The sequence below is a fragment of the Astyanax mexicanus genome, chromosome 7, assembly GCF_023375975.1.
Source record: "Astyanax mexicanus isolate ESR-SI-001 chromosome 7, AstMex3_surface, whole genome shotgun sequence".
In the NCBI taxonomy this organism is placed as follows: Eukaryota; Metazoa; Chordata; class Actinopteri; order Characiformes; family Acestrorhamphidae; genus Astyanax; species Astyanax mexicanus.
This window is the reverse complement of record NC_064414.1, coordinates 44,892,144-44,911,983: the sequence shown is the minus strand read 5'-3', so window position 1 is coordinate 44,911,983 and position 19,840 is coordinate 44,892,144. Positions and strand designations below refer to the sequence as shown.

Here is a 19,840-nt window from a genome sequence, read left to right as displayed (position 1 = left end):
TAACGATGGTTAGAACACCATTATTGAGTCTGTCTCAAACATTAGTTTGGTTTGATCTTGATTGATGCAGTAAGTGGGATTATAGTGACGAGATTCAAAGAGCTCTATGAGCCCTGTTTTAGCAATGTGTAGGAAAGAAGTTTATTTGGCATTGTGAGCTCACAAAAAAAAACATCTTTCCCAGCTTGAAACACATGAAAGGCGTTAACTAATACTCTTAATTAATCAGGGTTGTGTTTTGGGCGTAATGTGAAATAAACCAATCAGCCATTCCCTTTAAGGTGTACTCTAACTCACATTGATATCTTAACAGTGCAGCATTTTGTGTGTCTCAGTAGAGGATTCTGACCTGCACATTCACACTGTAAAGGTATGCCTTGTTTAAGGTGTACAATAGGGCCCTCTGAGGCCTACAGAAAAAAGGAGGTAGATGCTCATAGGTCATCACACACTGGATGCAATATGGAACATTTAAACATTTGAAGCCATCTGAGGTATGCACACCAGTGGTGGCACATTTAGGGACTTCAAGCACTGGTTTATTGTCTCAGTGGATTATAGTAAGACATTTTCCCATTAAAACATTAAGAACCTAAATAATTCCACAAACACTGCAAATATATGACTTGTAATGTACTGTATATGTGACAAAATTAACATAAAATTGGAAAAATGCCTCTATTTTGAAGTAAACTTTACAGCTACAGTCTCTGTACAGCTTATTGACATCACATCATGTTCGCAACTACTTTGTGGGTGATGGATAAGGAAAAGCTAATCAACAAACCAAACTATATATCATCTAAATTCCATAATATAGTAGTGTTGTCAGATCGCTGTACTGTTTAAAATATAAATAATTTTTTTGTAATTGCACTTTTGTTTCAGCATTTCTACAGTCTCCTTTATATGACCTCAATATCAGGCATATTTCAAAGCTGAAAGACTGGACCTGGGTCCAAACCAAGATTCATATTTGTGTTGTATTGTTGTATTTGTTGTATTTTATCTGGTTCATTTTGCCCTCACCTCTATGCTCTATGTTTTGTAGAATGTTTTCAGTCCTGCAAATTGTCTTTCCAGGGGTTGTGCCGACATCTGTCTCCTTGGCAGAATCGGACTCCCAGCAACTGTAAGTCATGCCTCAGAAAGAGCTTAACAGATTCTGCGTAGATTTCTTTTCATTTCTGTTTATAAATATAGGTTAATCTACAGTTACAGTAGATGCATAATCACCAGCATAATCTGTTGTACTCAGATTTGTGCGAAAAACTGGTTCTTTTTTCTTCTTTTTCAATTGTTTAATGGGTGATAGTAGCCTGCCTCAACTTCCTGTAATTGGTCCTAACATCATTTAAAAATCAGACCAAAACCTCAGAACAAAGTTTGGTCTGGGAAAGGATTTTAGAAATCAGCCAATCAACTGTCCATAAAATAATGGACTCACAAATAATTCAAAAGCTGCCGCAGTTGATGTCAAAATTAATCATCTACCATCAGAAACAGAGCACACATGTTTGATTTTCATGGGATAAAGTTTGCCAAAGAACACCTTGACAAAGACCAGGACTTTTGGAACAATATCAATTTGGCTGATGATGAATCCTGAGTATTTCACAGAGTGTTCTAAATTTTTTTTTACATACTCTTTTACGCCAGACAGATTATATCTATATATAAAAACACTTGTGAAAGGGGGAACAGTATCATTTTGCAGTGGAAGCCTCCTCTCTGCCGCCTCTCTGCCGTTAGCATAAGAAACAGTTTAAACCCTTACAAATGCAGGAGAGCCCTGGAATCTCTATCATTTCTCACATTGGTTCCACACACTTTCACTATAGTAGCTGAAGGCTTGTAAACCCTGCAGCCAGATTAAGAGGCTACATTCGCTGGGAAAACCGAAGCCCAATAAAACAGTTTAAAGCGGAGATTTGGGTTTCAGTGCCGATAGACTCATTACGCCCACTTAAGTAGGTAATAATATCCAAAGTACGTCTTAGTTAGCGAAAGGATCGTTTGGCTTCCCCACTATGTAAACAGCCAGCGCTGCCAGCAGCACATTTACTCTCCCCCCCTGCATGCACACATCCACCAGTGCTGTTTATGAATACTGTGCAGTGTGGTACGGTCAGCGGCGTTTCTGAACGTATGTGCGTCTGAGTGTTTATTCTGAGAGATTCTCCTGGAGGGTGGTCTCCGATCGCTGGTGATGAGCAAATAAACTATCAGATTAGTGCTTGTTGTTGCTCCGCGGGCCTGCAGATACCATCACTGTTTCCGTTCCCTGATCCGCAGATAAAAGGTGAGCCTTTACTTACTCTGACGTACAAGCCAGATCCGTATTTGAATATGGCAATCTTTCAGTGTAGTACAACGGCCAGTTAATCCTCTTTCATGACCGACAAAGCGTAAATCTGTTGATAGCATCAGCGGCACGTTCGTCATCCTCCTGCATTTGCCTCAGAGAGCTGACAGATTTCACTCAATGGGATGTCTTTATAAGAGCTTACCTGCTGGAAGCAGGGGATTCTGTATTTAACGTCTAAGAAAAGCAGAGCCCGAGGGAGTCCGGCTCAGATAATGCCAACACAAGAACCAACACAAGACCCAACACAAGACTCGACACAAGGCACTGCCATTTAGAGTTACAGGAGAAGTAGCAGTTACAGTAAGCATTTTTTCCTCAAGAGTTGAATCCAGAGTAATTACAGCCAAACTGTATTTACCTTGGTGCAGCTAAATACCTTCTACTTCTACCAGCCAAGTCCAGCACAGTTGGTTAGTTTCCCTGCAGTAACAGAACTACTAAACATGGCAATTACTGTAGCGGGTGGGCTGAATCAAGTGTGCTTGAGCAGCAAGATCATAAAAATGAAAATGGAACAGACTCCAGGACCTCCAGCACTGGAATTGCCCACTACTGGTATAGAGTCTTAAAATGAGGACACAGCTGATGTATCAGTTCCATGCCCCTTCCATGCCCTCAGTTACCTAACAAAGTTCTCTGCACATTTGTAATGCAAAGGTTAAAAACTAGTGGGAAATGAGGCCACTGGAGAAGGGTGCATTTAAAAAATTTTAAATTATTGATTAACTACTCATTTATCCATCAACATTTTATTTTAATCAGTAGTATATCATTACAAAATATATAGTACCAGTCAGAAGTTTGGATGCACCTTAAATTCAGTGCTTTTCAATATTTAAAAATATTCTGTCATGTAAATTATAAAGAATTTAGGTAGATTTTAGTAGGCACCTCTTGCTTGGATGACAGCTCATCTTGGCAGTATTTTCTCAGTCAGCTTTATGAGGTAGCGTGCTGAACTTGTCAAGAGTTCATTACTAAAGTAAAGTTTGAGAGCATCCGTTGTAAAGTTGTGAAGAGGTAGAGTTGATATACACTGAATAGCTCTGTTTGAGTAATGTTCTAATCCATATTATGGTGAGAACTACTCAACTAAGAAAAGAAAAAAGTACTTTAAGGAATGAAGATCAGTCAATTAACACATTCAATAACTTTGAATCCTCAAGTGCAGTCGCGAAGAAAATCAAAAATCATATGAAGAAACTGGCTCTCATCAGGACTAACCCAGGAAAGGAAGAGCAAGAACTACCTTTCTGTTGCACAGGATAAATTCATCAGAGTTACCAGCCTCAGAAAACGCAAGTTAACAGCAGCCCAGATAAAATCACCTAAAGACTTCGCAGAGTATTTTGGTTTGTTTAACACTTACTACATGATTCTTTATGTGTTTTTATATAGTCTGGATTAATTTATAGCAAATACAATAGCATTGAATGAAAAGATGTGTCCAAACTTTGACTGGTACAGTATTGTACTACATAAAATTGTTGGAGCTGAAGAAGTCATCTGTGTGACATGCATATGTGTGGTGCGTATGCGTATGGTGAATATAAGTGTCTTATCATATCTTACGAACTGTATACATGTATACAGTAAAGAACAACTTAAAAAGTACTCATAAAATGTTTGGCCAAGTTTTCGAATGATCCAAAATAGTCCTAAAGGGTAGCCTACTCCTGAGCCTGGTGATCTCCCACCTTGCACTTTGCGTTTAAGCCTAATAACATTTCTAACTCAGCACTTTAAGGCCTTCCCGGGGGTCTAAATAGGATAGTCCTTGGTATGTATGTGGTCCCAGGTCTGTACTGGCAGTTTTTGTTGATGGATCATACTAATATAAAAAAAACAGCCTTAGGTAAGAGTTGGGAACTGATCTCAGCAGGGTGGCAGATCTTCAGGAGCAGGGTTGAGACAATCCTACCCTGCAGAGACCTCCAGGCTCCGGTGTGGCACCCACGCACAAAGAGGCCTTGTGTTAGACATCCAGGTTGGTGGCAGCCAGGCAGAACCCTGCACTGTGCGATGCTGCAGGAGAGGAGGAGAAAAGAACAGCCAGTTCCTCCTCCAGTCCAGAGAGGCCTGGAGGAGGGTGACTGTCAGCTCCCCCACCCCTTCATGTGCTAAGAAGAGTGGAATTCCTCGTCTTTAGGTCGCAGGCACGTCGTGAAACAGATGCGTCTCTTTGATGTGAGCAGCAGCATTTGATGTATGATACCGTTCCATCCATGTGATCTCTTTATATCTGGCCTCTTAGCAGGGATGCCCCCTTTCTCACTCTCTATCACTCGCACTTTTTTTAGACACTCCAAGGTGATTCTCTGATACGCAACACCTCAGAAGTGGCAGATTAAAGAGAACTCACTGGGCATTGTGACAGTGTGTGAGGTAAAGTCTCAGGTATCACATCATCAAGAAGATTCGAAGATGATGTGAAGATATCACTATCTGCTCAATTAATGATTGTATAATGTATCGTAATATCACTACCTGGCACTCAACTTCTCAGCAATCACTCTACCTTCTCAAATCACCTGCAAGACTCGTCTATCAAGCCAAACACAAGGCAGTAGGGCTTCTCCAAGCGCTGAAAGAGGATGACGGGTCGCTCTGTCTTTTCTCAAGAAGCAGAGCTGGAGTTCAGCCTCCAGTCTGCTCTACATGTACACTGATGGACGCCGCTGTATTGTCTTTTTTTTTTTTTTTTTTTACAGATGAGAGCCGCCTTTTAATGGATGGCTTTGAATTGAAGCAGAACCATATGGTGGAAAAGGAGATAGAGCAGATGGAGGTCACGCACTTCCAGAACTCGACCAAACACACAGCCAAAGGAGGTTATTCCGAATGCCACACGTGGGTTATGGAACATGTATGGGCTGTGTGTCGTAGAAGTGGTGACAGTTCTTACATAGACAAGACTTAACCAGTGCAGAGTAATAACACAGCTCTGTGGGAGTGACTCTGGATGACTATCAAAAAATGTTTTTTAAGGCAGGGAAGGAGGTGTGTGAGCTAGAGGTCTGCTATCCAACAAAGACCTGACAGGAAAGATTTAATCAACATGCAACATCAACATTGTCTTCTAAATAATTATTCTGCATTTTTATTTAAAGAACTGATCCTACCCAAGAAGCAACAAGGCATGAGCCTACAATGAACTGGATGCTGTTGAATTACCAAGTTAAATAAGTTTCTCACCAAGGATGAAAAAGAAAAGTTATGGTTAGTTATGGTCAAAAAAAAAAGTGGACACATTTAAACCCAAAAGCATTGTACCATCTGATAATGGTACAATGGTGGTGGTAGAAACATTCTCTGAGGCTTCTTTTTTGAAAGTGGATGAAACAAAAATGCAGAGCTGACTCATAATTGGGTATTTCACCAGAACAATGGCCACCATTAAAAGTGACTGTGGAATTTATAGAACATGCTAAACATTAAGCTGTTGGAATGGCCTTCCCAAAGTCCTGACATTAAATGTAAGATCTATGCCAAGAAGATTGAAAGCTATAAAGCAACATCGCTAGGCAGCCACCATGCACAGAGGAAAGCGCCAGATCCCCAGCTCTGATGCATCAGTCAACAGACGGCTGTGTAGACCAGCATCACAATGGCAGTGAAGAAGAGCATGTGCCAATCGTGAGCTCTTATGCTCTGGTTGCTGTGTTAGTGCCCAAAGTCAGTTGTAGTTTGTTGAACCACTCAGAGCCCCATCCAATCAGAATTCTACTAGAAGCTTGTTCATGGTTACCAAAAGCACCTGCCCTTGTGAAAAGTAAATATACTTAACAGCATTAAAAGTATGTTCAAATAAGGTAAAGAATATTAAAAGTGCATTTTCAATGTAATAGACTTTTCTGTACTGCTATAAAATGTATAGGTTTTTAATTATATGTTGCATTGACATATAAATATACAGCAGCATTAAATACTGCTTAAAGGGCACCTTAGTGTGTTTTTTTCCCCAGTAGAAATAAGGTGTAAAAAAAATATGCGCATCAATACGCAAAGTCGTACATTTACCTAAATTTGCTTAAGTTTGAAAAAGTTATACAAAAAAAGCACTCAAAAGCACAATTTAATGCTTTTATAGTGTATTTAAATGTACTTATAGTGTGTTGAAATATATTTAAGTTGCCAAAAGTACATTTAATACATTTAATGTGTATTTAAGTACATTTAGAAGAATTTATTTTAAAAAGAATGTAATTTTTCATGTTAAGTATGTTAATATTAGGCTTGTTTGTTTGTTTTTTCATATGTTGAACAGTCATTTTGGATCCTGCATAAACTTTAAACTGCAACTGTATATATATTTTATGTCTAATAAATCACACAGAAATCCCATCAAAAGACTTTCAAAGACTTTCAATCACATCTATATTAAAATTGAGCAATAATAAAAAGGTTAAACTGCCCAAACAACATTGTATTTATACAGCAGTCAGCTAATGTTGAGCTAATATTGACACAGCAATCAAGGTTTACCTATCACCTTTCAAAACACCATGAATAATAAACCCTATCATATCAGGAAACACGGTCTTCACCGTTTCCGCTTTACTTAATGGTTTTGGATTTGAGATAGTTTGCATGTGATAGAGGGCAGATCAGTGTTGTTGGTGTCGGTGTTTGAGCAGAGCGGAGCAGAAACAGCACGTCAGGCCTTCAGCAGCAGCTCAACTCCTGCACAGACTAAACATACTGAAGGTGTTCAGATTTCAGAAACTGACTCAGAGCGAGCCCACCAGAGCGAGTCAGAAATGATCAAACGTTATAAAGACTGGCAGCTCTTCCCTTCAGGGAACTGCTCAGCACTAGCCTGTGTCTTGTTACATTTGAAGACTGCTGCAAACACCTTGTAAATACAGTCAGTGTAACACAATGTTATCCGCTGTACTTATGTGAGGGTGTGTCCCAATTGCATACTACACACTTATACTAGAAGGTACAGCATATAGCCTACTGTATACAAATCTTAGGCCCTGTTCAAATGTGTTTGGATTTTTTTAAAAAATCCTTTTTTTTTTTTTAAAGATTGACACTACCCTAAATTACATATTACTCCCTATGTAATATAATAAGCAAGTCACAAAATTATAGATTCTAAATTAAAACAAAGCATTATATAATTGTAGTGGAACATATTTACATTTATATATACTAGTGCATTTAAAAAAATATATGTAATCATTGAAAAGTTACTTTATTTCAGTAATTTAGTTCAAAATGTGAAACTCATATATTATATAGATGTATTAAACACACAGAGTGATCTATTTTGATCTATTTTAATAAGTAAATAGGCATTGTGGGCAGTGTGCCAAGTCCTGCTGGAAAATGAAATCTGCATCTCCATTAAAGTTGTCAGCAGAGGGAAGCATGAAGTGCTGTAAGATTTTCAGAGAAAACACTGCACTGATTTTGGACTTGATATAACACAAGCAACCAGAGTCTGGAGGAAGAGTGAAGTGACACACAGTTCAAGCTGCTTGAGGTCTAGTGTGAAGTTTCCACAAATCAGTGATGGTTTGGAGAGCCATGTCATCTACTGGGGACCTTTTCATAATGATATTAGTTTTTTGAGATGCACTAGAATATAAGGAACCATACAATTTAGTGATATTTGTATGTAAACCTTTAGTTTTATGCCTTATATATGCAACAAAATGAGGAGTAACTCTGTGTTCACACTGGCAGGCGATAAGCGGCGATTTATTTCCTTACAGAGAATGTGATCTGAAGCTGCAACAACAAAGTGACAACAAATTGCCAACAAATTTGCCCCAGCTTCTTCTCTGTAAACATTTGATATTTCATACATATGCCCAGCAGTGCAGTTCTGAACAAATTACAGAGAGATTCTGATAACTTTTCTCATCCTGTATTTACTGATTCATCTTTGCACCAAAACAGGGACCATTTGGAAAACTAAGCTTCCCAGTCATGCATTTATCTGTTGGTCCAATCATTTGCTCTGTCTGTGCGAGACTGGGCCTACCATTAATCCCAAATTACTGTACGTCACTGTCATCCATGGCTATGAGTCCCAGATAGCATAATTAGCCTCACTGTCTCTCCTCCTTCACTGAGTAGGATGCTATGCAGGGGAAATATCTGTTAGCTGACGTAACAGAACTGCCATTTAGCACTCATCTCCAAGAGTGTTGAACAAGCCACTTAGAGTATGTTTCTTCAGCTTGGCTGCTGTTTGACAAGACGTGGTCAGCTGGCTTTTTGTGTTTTGGAGGACACATGTCCTCCTTCACTCTCAGATTGAGGGTAGCTTTGTGTAATAATGGAAGTCCTATAAGAAATATGAAGAACAAGATAAACTTGAAAATATAGCTTCTAAATATAAGTTGATATTACCTTTAGTAGAAATTAAAAGGCAGTTTTATGTGTGATTCAGGTTCAGTACTGCCTATGTGGGAAAAAGGCCAGTAGCTCTGGTACTACAGGGAATGCAACCTTTTACCTACACGTTCCTTCATTTTTCAAACTGAAGCTGCCCTTCTTTTGAAGTGCTACCAGCGTCCGTGCTTGATTACCATTAGGGACTGAAAAATATCTGACCCCCCCTCAAAAAAAAAAGAAAAAAAAAAAAGAGCCGGGCAGCTGGCAGGTTTGGATGTTACATCTCAGAGTGAGATTGAAAGGAGAGGCAGGGTGAGTGGTGAAAGGGCACGGAGCGATCTCCCCGTCTTCCACTTTCACAAGCCCCTGACTGCATCTGGGAACCAGCTGTGTTGAGAGTCTGTGTGTGTGTGTGTGTGTGTGTGTGTGTGTGAGAAGGAAGTTAATATAGCTCTGGCTAATAAAGCTACAGTGCAGAATCTGATCATCTACAGCACAACAGTACACCGCTCTGTTACAGAATACAGAGCCTGAAGATCAGACTCAATCAAAAAATAAGTTGCATGGGGACGAGAATGTCTGCACTTTCGGGATGATTACAATCATTAAAATAAAAAACAATTATTTAGCTAGTATTATTCAAATTAATTGTACACATGGGAGAAGTTGGGTTGGGCTTAGTTTAGTTCAGTTTTGCAAAACGGATAAAGAATAATAAAAAAAAAACAGAACGAAAAGGTACAAACTGAAGCTTTAGCTTATTTTGCCTACCATATTCATTTATACATTTTATGTTAGACAGTGTAGTGACACAAAAACTCTCCACTCTTCCATATATTAAACAAAAAAATACTTGTTTTCCACTCTATTTTATGTTTTATACTCTGCAGCATCTTTAGTACTGGACAGTGATCTATATTTGAAACATTTACATTTAATTTTACATTAAATTGAAATATTTTAACTGATATAAAATAATCAAGGAACACCATTCACCCAATAATTCAAGGCTACATTAACATTGCCAGGCTGAAGTGACTCAAACCTGATGTCAAACTGTTTATTTTAGGGCTATTTGTACACGCCATTTTTTTTTCAAATCAGATTTAAGGTTATTATCTATATGAACGAGGAGAGACCACTCACATTTGTGTATGTGAAACTTTCTGACAGCCAAATTTGAGCAAAAAAAAAAAAAGCACTGGATGTTAATCTACACAGGTTTCTCTCCTGAAAACTGTTTATTTTAATGAGTAAAGTGCTTCTGTTTATTTACAGTAAGCTTAGAGTTCCAGATTTTCACTAAGCCTGGGTGAAGCAGCATTAGCGAGTAAATGCTAGCCAGGGTTAGCAGCAGGCTACAATAATACTCACCTATGAATAGCTAAACAGCTAGCGCAGTTACAGGTAATGCTAATACTGCTACAGCAGTGCTAGCCGGGGTTAGCAGCAGGCTACAGGCTGATAATACTCACCCCTGGACTGCAAAAGAGCTAGCGCTTAGCAGGTAATGCTAATACTGCTCCAGTCTCTGTGCTGGAGAACTAAACTGAATCTCCTGTATAACGCTGCACTTCAGCAGAGTGGCTTTACTGCTCCTTAAAGGGATAGTTCGGGATTTTTGACATGAATCTGTATGGCATCAACATGACCAGTTTCGTGCATTCTCACTGACTTACCCCCGACCATGTCCGGTGAGCGGAGTTCTTGTCCAGTATTGTCCGAGCCGAAAGTAGTCCGGCATGTTTGCTGGGGTCACGAAACGAAAGCGTTTTTCTTCCCAAAACAGTACGAGTGCAAAAGAGTGATTTATTTGCATAACAAAAAACGGTGTCTGCAAAAGTCACGCCTCATTATCACTGGGGCACTACTTTCATTTTGGATCAGTGCGCGCGATTGCGCAACCTGGCAGCTAGCCTACGGTTTCGATTTCACTGTTTACTGTTCGTGAACATGTCGGACTACGAGAGCGACGAGGAATATATTGATTTCCGCTCAGAGCCAAGGGGGTATCTTTATGAGCCTGAGTATACTGAGGAGGAACTTGCCCAAATCGAATTGGATCGTGCAGAAAGAGAGAGGGTGGACAGAGAAATGATTGAGACCGAAGCTGGAGCCGCTGCTGCTGCTGCTGCGATACCAAGGGTGGCCGACAAATCCTGGTGCACTTGTTTGAAGTGCGAACTAATGCCGACAGAGGTGGAATGTTACTGCTGCCACGAGTGGGATTTAGTTATGCCCGAGATACAGAACCTGTCAATTGATGAGGACGTCGGCGGGCCAGCTGCTGCCTGCATCACAAACAACAGCGGGCATGGAGAAACATAGTCATCCTCGCTGAAGTGCGCACCGCAAACACGAAGCTTCTTCATTTTCACCACTTTGGTGTCCACATGGAAGCCCATTGCAAGTATCCAAAGTTGCCTGAGAGCAATGTCAGTCACGGGGATACGATGGAAACTGTGCGGAGAATCAGCCACATCTTTGTTGCTACAGCCTGGATAATCACAAGTCCGCACCATTTTAACACACACATACAAATGTATAAATCTGTGTTCAAGAAGCTTATAAAAGCCGATAAACTTCTCTCTAAAGCTTGCTCTTTGCGTTGCTGGTTGAAGCTGAGCGCAGCCAATGATCTGAAAGACTAGTGCGCTGCTCGCAGTTAGAATGACATGCGCACTGATCCAAAATGAAAGTAGTGCCCCAGTGATAATGAGGCGTGACTTTTGCAGACACCGTTTTTTGTTATGCAAATAAATCACTCTTTTGCACTCGTACTGTTTTGGGAAGAAAAACGCTTTCGTTTCGTGACCTCAGCAAACATGCCGGACTACTTTCGGCTCGGACAATACTGGACAAGAACTCCGCTCAGCGGACATGGTCGGGGGTAACGGTACGCGTCCACTGGCACTTTTCTTCAACGCAGGTCGCCGTGCCGGATGTCTCGGCTCGCCGCGTGTGGGCGTGTCTGTGACGTGAACGTACACAATGGAAGCGCATTATTATTATTATTATTAGTAGTAGTAGTATAATACTACTACTACTACTAATAATAATTATTATTATTACTATAACTACTATCATTAATATGATGGCGATTAATAATAATTATAGATTTAAAATAAAAGATTTATGAAATTATTCACACTCACCCGAGACCCCCACACACTCTGCAACCCTCCGCCATGCAAAATTCCGCCTATTAAGGTCCTTGTAAATAACAAGTGAGGGGTCATAAAGCTCAGGGAAGCCAGAGACTGCTGTTATCAGCTTCTCCTCCATTTTGAATTGCGCCTTTTCTGTGTGTGACGCTCTACGTGACGTAGCCTACTCTGCTCTGATTGGCCGGACGCAGCGCGGCGGCCGGATTCATTTGAATAAAGTTGAGATCTGATCAACTTTCCTGCCGGAGGGGGGGGGCTGCTCTCAACGCAACGCAACCCAGCATGCATCGCGGCATGCGGCGGCTCTCTCCATTGAAATGAATAGGGTGCGTCGGTGCTTAAGTGCCAGTGGACGCGTACCGTAAAGGTGCTTGCACACTGCACGCGGTAGGTGCGGCGCGGTACGCTGACCCCCATAGGATTCAATAGTGTCTAGAGCGGTAGAGCGGTGCGTCGCTGCCGCGGAGCAGAGCGGAAAGCGGCGCGTTTCCCCGCCCATAACCACGCCTCCACCGCGCTACCGCTTACCGCGGGCAAAGTTCAACATGGTTCAACTTTGACCTCGCGGCAAGCGGTACCTTGGCAGAAAACGCATGACGTGAACTCACGCGACAAGAGAGAAACTGTAGTCCAAACAACAATAAACGTGCGCGAGAGACTAATAATAGCGATTAGTGAATCCCCTCAGCTGTACATCACTTCCCTACACTCATATAGAGATAACAGGAGGAAGAGAAGAATCAGAGCTTTGTTCTGAGGCTGAGAAACATATACAGATCCACAGAGGCTGTAGAGACTCAAAACTACAAAACACCGCTCACAGAGGTGATGGGTTTTAGAAAACTCCGCCTATTATCAGCAGGAGACGCTTGGCGTCAGCAGCAGCGCAACGCACCCGCAACTGACCAGCGTAGAGCAGAGCGGCAGCACAGCGGAATGCCGCGCGGCATACCGCGTTCAGTGTGCAAGCACCTTAAGTCAGTGAGAATGCACGACACTGGTCATGTTGATGCCATACAGATTCATGTCAAAAATCCCGAACTATCCCTTTAATACCTGACTGGTAGAATAGTAAACAGTAGAGTAAATAAGGTGCACCAAGTTATAAAGCGCACTGACAATTTTTGGGAAAATCTCCCACCGCTGATTTATACAAAGATTTTTTAGAATGAATATTACCAAAATTTTCCAGTGGGAATTGGCAATGTCTGATTCTGTGTAATCTGTATGTGTGGTCATCTAATAGTATAAAACAACATCCAACCTGTTGAGTTTGCTCAGGAATGGTTTATTGAAGACACTGTAGTAACAAAGACAATACGGTAAAAAAAAAAAGAAAGAAAGTTTAAATAAACAGGCATGAAATCAATGGCTAACTTACACATACACACTTTATAGATAACAGTAAGAAACAAAACATTAATAAAACTGTTAATAAAGAGTTAAATAATAAAAAATATGTCACAGTCACACTAGTTCTTATCCATCTATACCAAAGAGTCTGGGAAAACACAGATATTTCCCAAAATGCTACGTAAATTCTAAAAAAAAAGAGTGAAACTAACAGAAAATGAACGTAAAATGAAAGTAAAAGACGCATATCAGTAAAGGCATTTCAATCAAACAGCCTGACTGACCTCACAAGGTTTGAATTCACATCATTAAAGACATTTCACTCCAAAGCTCGCATGACCACGTGAGAGTTATACAGAAAAAGAGCGAGGTGCTTCCAACATGTACCGTATACTAGGGGTGTCACGATTCTCTAAATCCTCGATTCGATTTCATTTTCGATTTGAGGGTCACGATTCGATTCGATTCTCGATTTTCTTGTTTTTTTTTCTTGTTATTATTTTATGCCTCATAAAATTTAAATAATATATTTATTATTATTATTATTATTATTATAAATATTATAAATATTATTATTATTATTTATTAAGATATATATGGTAATGCCATCTAGTGACTTTTTTTGGTAGCAACAGTGTGCACTATTAAAATAAGCAGTTTATCAGAGCTGTGTGTGGATGGCTGGTGAAACTGCTCATTACATGAAGCTGCAGTTCTTCATCCAACCACTAGCAGCAGCAGCACAAGCCCCGCTCTTTTCACTCAGTCACTACTTCAGTACAGCCCAGCCACGGGCTACAGAGCTCAGCCAGTCCGTTTTTACTGTTTCTGTAAACAAATAAAGGTTTTAACCCCACTAACCGGATAATACAGCTCACTACAGTTCATCTTTCAGCCCAAGCAGCTAACAGCAGCAGGTTAGAACAGCCGACACGGAGGCACTGCTCGGAATACATTATAAACAGGTCAGTTAGCGCGCTGCTAACCTCAGGATGTTTATAACTACGGAGTTTAGTGGACACACCACGGCCGCCAGGTAAGTCTTTTAAAGGCTACTGAAGACTATTAAAGGCTATTAGAGTGTAACCCCTGGCTCCCAGGGGTTACAAGAGGTTATTGAAAGCATTATTGGGGGGCAGAAATCAGTACAGGCTGGTTAGATAAGTGATGTGGGTATTGTCTTATAAATATTTACACATAACTTATATCTCTCCTGAAAAGCTTTTATTTTAGTCAGAAACACGCTTGTGTTTACTTTATCTGAGAGAAAGATGTTTTTTTAATTCAATGGAAAGCAACAGGTGTAGTCAATTATAAGTTTAAGATTTTTAATCCACCTCACTGTGATCTATAGTCAGTGTTCTCAAGTCACACTGACACACGCATTTCAGCGAGTTCACACGCTCTCACCTGCGCGCACCCACCCCTCCGTTAGATACAGATACAAAACCTGCGCGCCCAACCCCCGCCCCCCCTCCCCCGTTGGACAGATAAAAACAGTGATCACACTCCCGCCGACTGCGCTCATGCAGTGGCTATCTCTATTTAAATGAATAGGATGCGCTGTGTTGGTGCCGCGCCATTTGCGTAGCGCGCTGCGCTATTTGCGTAGCGCGCGCGGGAGGGATCGTCGATCCTCTTTTTGACTTCGATACTCGAGATCGTGACCTCATTTCGATTCGATTTCGATAAAATATCGAGATCGTGACACCCCTACCGTATACATAGATCACCAAAGACCTGCAGTCAGAGAACAGAGAAACAAACCACAGGCCATTTTTTCTGCTGAGGTCATATGACAAATAACCCAAAGGAAGTAACCAGGGAACCAGATGTTTTCAAGTTCAGATCCTCATTTTGACAGAGTCTGCGCAACTATTACAGACAAAAGGTTGTAATTATTAAGGCAGCCGGGCCTAATTTCAAGAATTAATACACTGCAGGATGTAACGTATCATCCATCGCTTTGATGATTAATCAAAGGCATTTTAAAAATGTGCCTCATAACAGTAACATATTTTACAGTAGCCATCTTTATCCACAGTTTTAGTGAAAAGTAGGGAGATTCTCATGACACATAACTTACTCTTAGCATGATAAAACACATTTTGTAAACTGTATAACAGCTTGAATTCTTCAGGTCTATCATTTTCTTTGGCTAGAAACTTTACACCAAACCAGTGGTTCACAAACCACATTCTGGAGTACACTGCGTCCAGCACATCTCACGGTTCTCTCCGCTTCACTGATGGACTGAATCAGGAGAGATAGAGCAGCGACAGTGCTGAGTACCAGACATGAGAACCTCTGCATTAAAGGTTAAAAGAGTTCAGCAAAAAAATCATTTTAACTTCATTTATGACTTACCAAGTTTAAGCCAGCTTGACACGTTTGATATTTGACATAGTTAACAAACACTGGACTTTGACTGTCAGTATCTTATTTTAGTAAATACATAAACACTAAATCTTAATTTAAAAAGTCACATATATGGCTTCAAGTGGCTCAGCAGACCAAGACACTGACACTATGGCAAGAAGATCGATGCAGGACATGATGCTTTGGCATCAGCAGACGGAGTCAGAGAGAGCATGATCTTCACATGTATCAGAGGAGGCATGTGATTGTCCTCAGTCTCATACTTAGTGTTGGGAGCATTGCAAGTGATAGGAGGAGTCCTAGTGAGTGAGTGAGTGGGTTAATGGGCCGAGCTAAATTTTACTCGGCAGTTGGGTTTAGGGAATACAGTATATTCACTCGTACCTGTTTGTGGAATTTTTAAGCCTGTATTTAAATAAATGCATACTGGGGAGAGTTCAAATCCAGTGTTTGTTAGCAAGTTAGCTTAGCATCTCCCATCTCGAAACAAAAAAAGCAAACTTCAGATACCAAGCACGTCTGGCTGACCCACTGTGTTTAAGGTAAATGATAAATCCTGTTAATATGATTTGTTGACTTCCCTATTCCTTTAAACCTTTTTATTTATCTCCACTTTTTAAATCACAATAAAATTTAAATCCTCTTGGAGTTAGAATAAGTTAATAAGCAAAATACATTAAAAAACACCCTCGTAAGACTCGAAACAGTAGAAATAGACAGTAAATTGATGAGCCAGAGGTGTGCATTTCTCAAGTAACAAGGTACAATTCCATACACAACTTGCAGCCAAACAGTTTCACAAGTTTTTAGTTTTTTTTTGGGTGGTCCCTCCACTTGACCAATTATTTTTCCTCCCCTTGTTTCCTCTTTTCCTTTTTTTTTCCCTTTTTTTATTAACTTTTAATGAAACACTTCCATGCCTCCACCGGGGAAGTAACTTATGCTTTCTCCAGAGACTGGTAGTACTCCTTCAGCACTGTCCAGGCCTTCAGGGCCATGAAGCCCTCTGGTGGGTTCTGGCCTTCTCGAGCCATCCTTCTCATGCGGGTGCCTGAGATGAAGTCGTAGTCCTCGTGGCTGCAGGACACAAGAATAGAGAGACATAGTGAGGTTTTTTTTTTTTTATTTATTTATTTTTTTGCATGACCAAGCCAAAATCTTTTAATCGATCTACATAGTTGGTCATCAACCCTAAAAATATGCCTTCTGGGGGAAAAAAAATGTTCAGATTAGCTTTTCACCAGCATATGGTATGTAAAGTATTAGGAGTGAGAATCACAAGGCATCTCACTTACTTTGCCCATGATAGTAATGATATTGCGATACTGTGACTCAGTGGTACAGTTTTCTATAGCCCTATCTGGACAGGGTTAGTTTCTCAGGGAGTTCTGGGGTAATTTTCTGTTTTATTGGGGGTCCTCTGTGATTTTATTTCCATCCGGAATGACCATGTATGTGTTTTTATCAGACATCCTTTGAGAAAATTACAGACTGAATTACCCATTGTTTTTTGCTAAACTTCGTCGTCCTCCGGTAATTTTAGTCCCATCTGGACGCACAACTCAAGAGTTTCGTCTCCTCACAATTAAATAAAATAACTATTTTATTTTTTTTTTTATTTTAACACAACAGCGAGTGAAAATGGAGGAGCTAGTAAACGCAATGTCATGACCGAGAAAGCCTAAAAACTCACTGGTCCTCCTGTTGCCGTCCGGATGCAAGAGTTTAATCAATGAGTAGAAGTGTGAATATTTTTTACAGACATCCCCCTGAGACACTATTCCTGTCTGGACAGAGCTTACGATAGTAAACTATATCTGTGTTACTGAAGAGGGTAAAATACTCATAAATAAGCAAATACCAGGAATTATTGATTTATTGTTGCCAATTCCACAGAATCTAGAATTTACAGTGCCTAGGTTTCAATAATTGAAATCTGACGCCACATATCAAATAAATTAGATACTGAAATCAAAATACTGACCCATTCCTAGTACGTACAGACTATCCTAGCCCTGTACAGCACGTACCTTTTAGCTAGACACCAGCCAGATTGTGAATCAGTTGTAAACTGATTAACTGATATCTGTGTTCCTCAAATATGTTTCATTATAGATGACCATTCCACACATACATCACTGTTTTTCAACAGCACTGTTGTAGGATTATCTTGTTTAGGGATGAAAGTATAGAGTAAGACTAGAAACTTACGCTTCATTCTTATCCCAAAATAAAAACAAATAACCACAAGTGGCAGTGAATTACAGTGATTAAGAGCTGTAAAGTATGATTACTGTTTTACATACATGATCAATGTGAGAAACATTGGTAGAGCATAGTCTGTGCTGGTAAAATGTTGAGACTGCCAGTATTGGGTATAGTGTATTTTTTACCTGAATTACCAGCTTTTCAACCACCATCTGAACCTAGCCACTAGCAAAGAGCTGGTCTTAAGCATGATTTATAGTGGTGATGTGCATCATTACATCCTTATAGCATACTGCACATTTAAATGAAACAACTATGCGGCATAAAAACATTAGGTTAATTCATCTCATGGCGTCAGGGTGGCAATATTCTGTTGGGAATTTACGTTAACCTGATTGCTGTTAGGTTGTATTTATCTTCTTGGTAAACCAACTAAATTAAATCCATTCCAATCTGTTTCCAAGCTACAATAAATGTAATAAAAGAAATAAGAATAATTATATTATAAATGGAACAAAAAGAAACTATATAGAATTTTTTCTTACCAAAATTTTCCAGCTTTGATTTTTAAATGAACAAGGAAAAGTGCTGATGAACAGTTCTGTCTCAACACTGCTTCAAGACAACAATCTAAACTTCAGATCTACTCCATTAAAGCAGAACTATGAGCTCCACACTCCCCTTTAAACAAATACCATCAAAAAAAAAAACGGGGTCAAATATCTGCCAAACAGCGCTAATTTAAAATCCAAACCATAATCAGCCAGTCTAAATACAGCCACTAATGGCATCTCCACTGATCTGCTGAAGTGAACAAGATATTTCTTAAAGATTAGATATTCTCTAATTTAGACAGTGAAGTTAAATAAATAAACCAGTCTGTGATGTGTACGTATTCTGCCGCAGTGTCGCAATCCACTTTCCCTGCTATAATCACATTTATAACGTGTGGTTTCTTTCTGCTGCAGCTCTGCAGTGATGTGGTTTGTCTGCTCTAGTGAAGCGTTCACTATGAGTCTGTAGTCGAGCACTCTGAAAAATGCCAAACATGTCCTGCCACCAGCGAGAGGAAACCAACCAGGACACAAGTCTGTATCTGTGTACATGTTAGAGGCCTGTTAGTCAATGATCAATCTCATATCTCCACTACACACACACACACCTCTCAGCCTATCAGGAAAGCTCTGTGGCCTGTGTGTGCTTGTAAACACATAAGCTTGTATCCATTAAAGTCATTAAAGAATCCTAAATGTTCATACTGAACTGCAAATAAATAAGTAAATATAATGTCTACATTGTTTTTGTCTTGGGAAAGAGAATGTTTAACTGATACAAAACTTTTAAAGTAAAAATAAATAAATAAATCACTTTCAAACAACACTTACACAAATAGTTCTATGTTTTTTTTTAGTGTTCATTAAAATGTATTTTTATTTTTATGTAGTCGAGGTGGGCGATATGGCCCTAAAATATCGTCACAATATTAAAGGGTATTTTTGCCATAATGATATTATTGTCGATATGACAAAACATTTTCAAGACATTTTCTTTTATTTCAGGAATAAATATTATTACAAATATTCAAGTTTTATTTAGTAAAAGTAATGTTAATGAGTTTCATACATTTAATTGAAACAAAAAAACTAAAAATATTTGTAATATCCACTATTATTGTATATTATTAAAGTAAAATACAAAAATGAAATGAAATTAAAAGAAAAAAAGAAGAGAAAAAGAAAATAACAAAAATAAGGTAATCTAAAAATCTACCACACAAAACAAAATCTACAAACAAAACCAAAACAGTAAAGCGCAAAATAAATACAAAATAGACTACTTTTAAGAATATGGAAACACCACAATAGGTCCTTTTTTTTAGCGTGTCAGACTTTTTGCTGATATTATATGGCACACCATGTGTAGATAGTCTGTAGTCTGTAGATGACATACTGGTAATTGGGTTATTATATACAGCTCAGGAAAAAAACATTAAGAGACCAGTTTAAAATGA

General features: G+C 39.5%; 1 protein-coding gene across 1 annotated transcript in view; it reads right to left on the bottom strand.

Annotated features, from left to right (window-relative positions):
* Nucleotides 1–15,371: 15,371 nt before the first annotated feature.
* The window catches only part of papss1 (3'-phosphoadenosine 5'-phosphosulfate synthase 1), a 43,655-nt gene continuing 39,186 nt past the window's right edge, over nucleotides 15,372–19,840 (bottom strand). Inside the window, exon 12 of the mRNA XM_007234306.4 lies at nucleotides 15,372–16,698. Coding sequence (XP_007234368.3) covers nucleotides 16,560–16,698 — 139 coding nt within the window. The 3' untranslated portion in view covers nucleotides 15,372–16,559. The remainder of the gene's footprint in view (nucleotides 16,699–19,840) is intronic.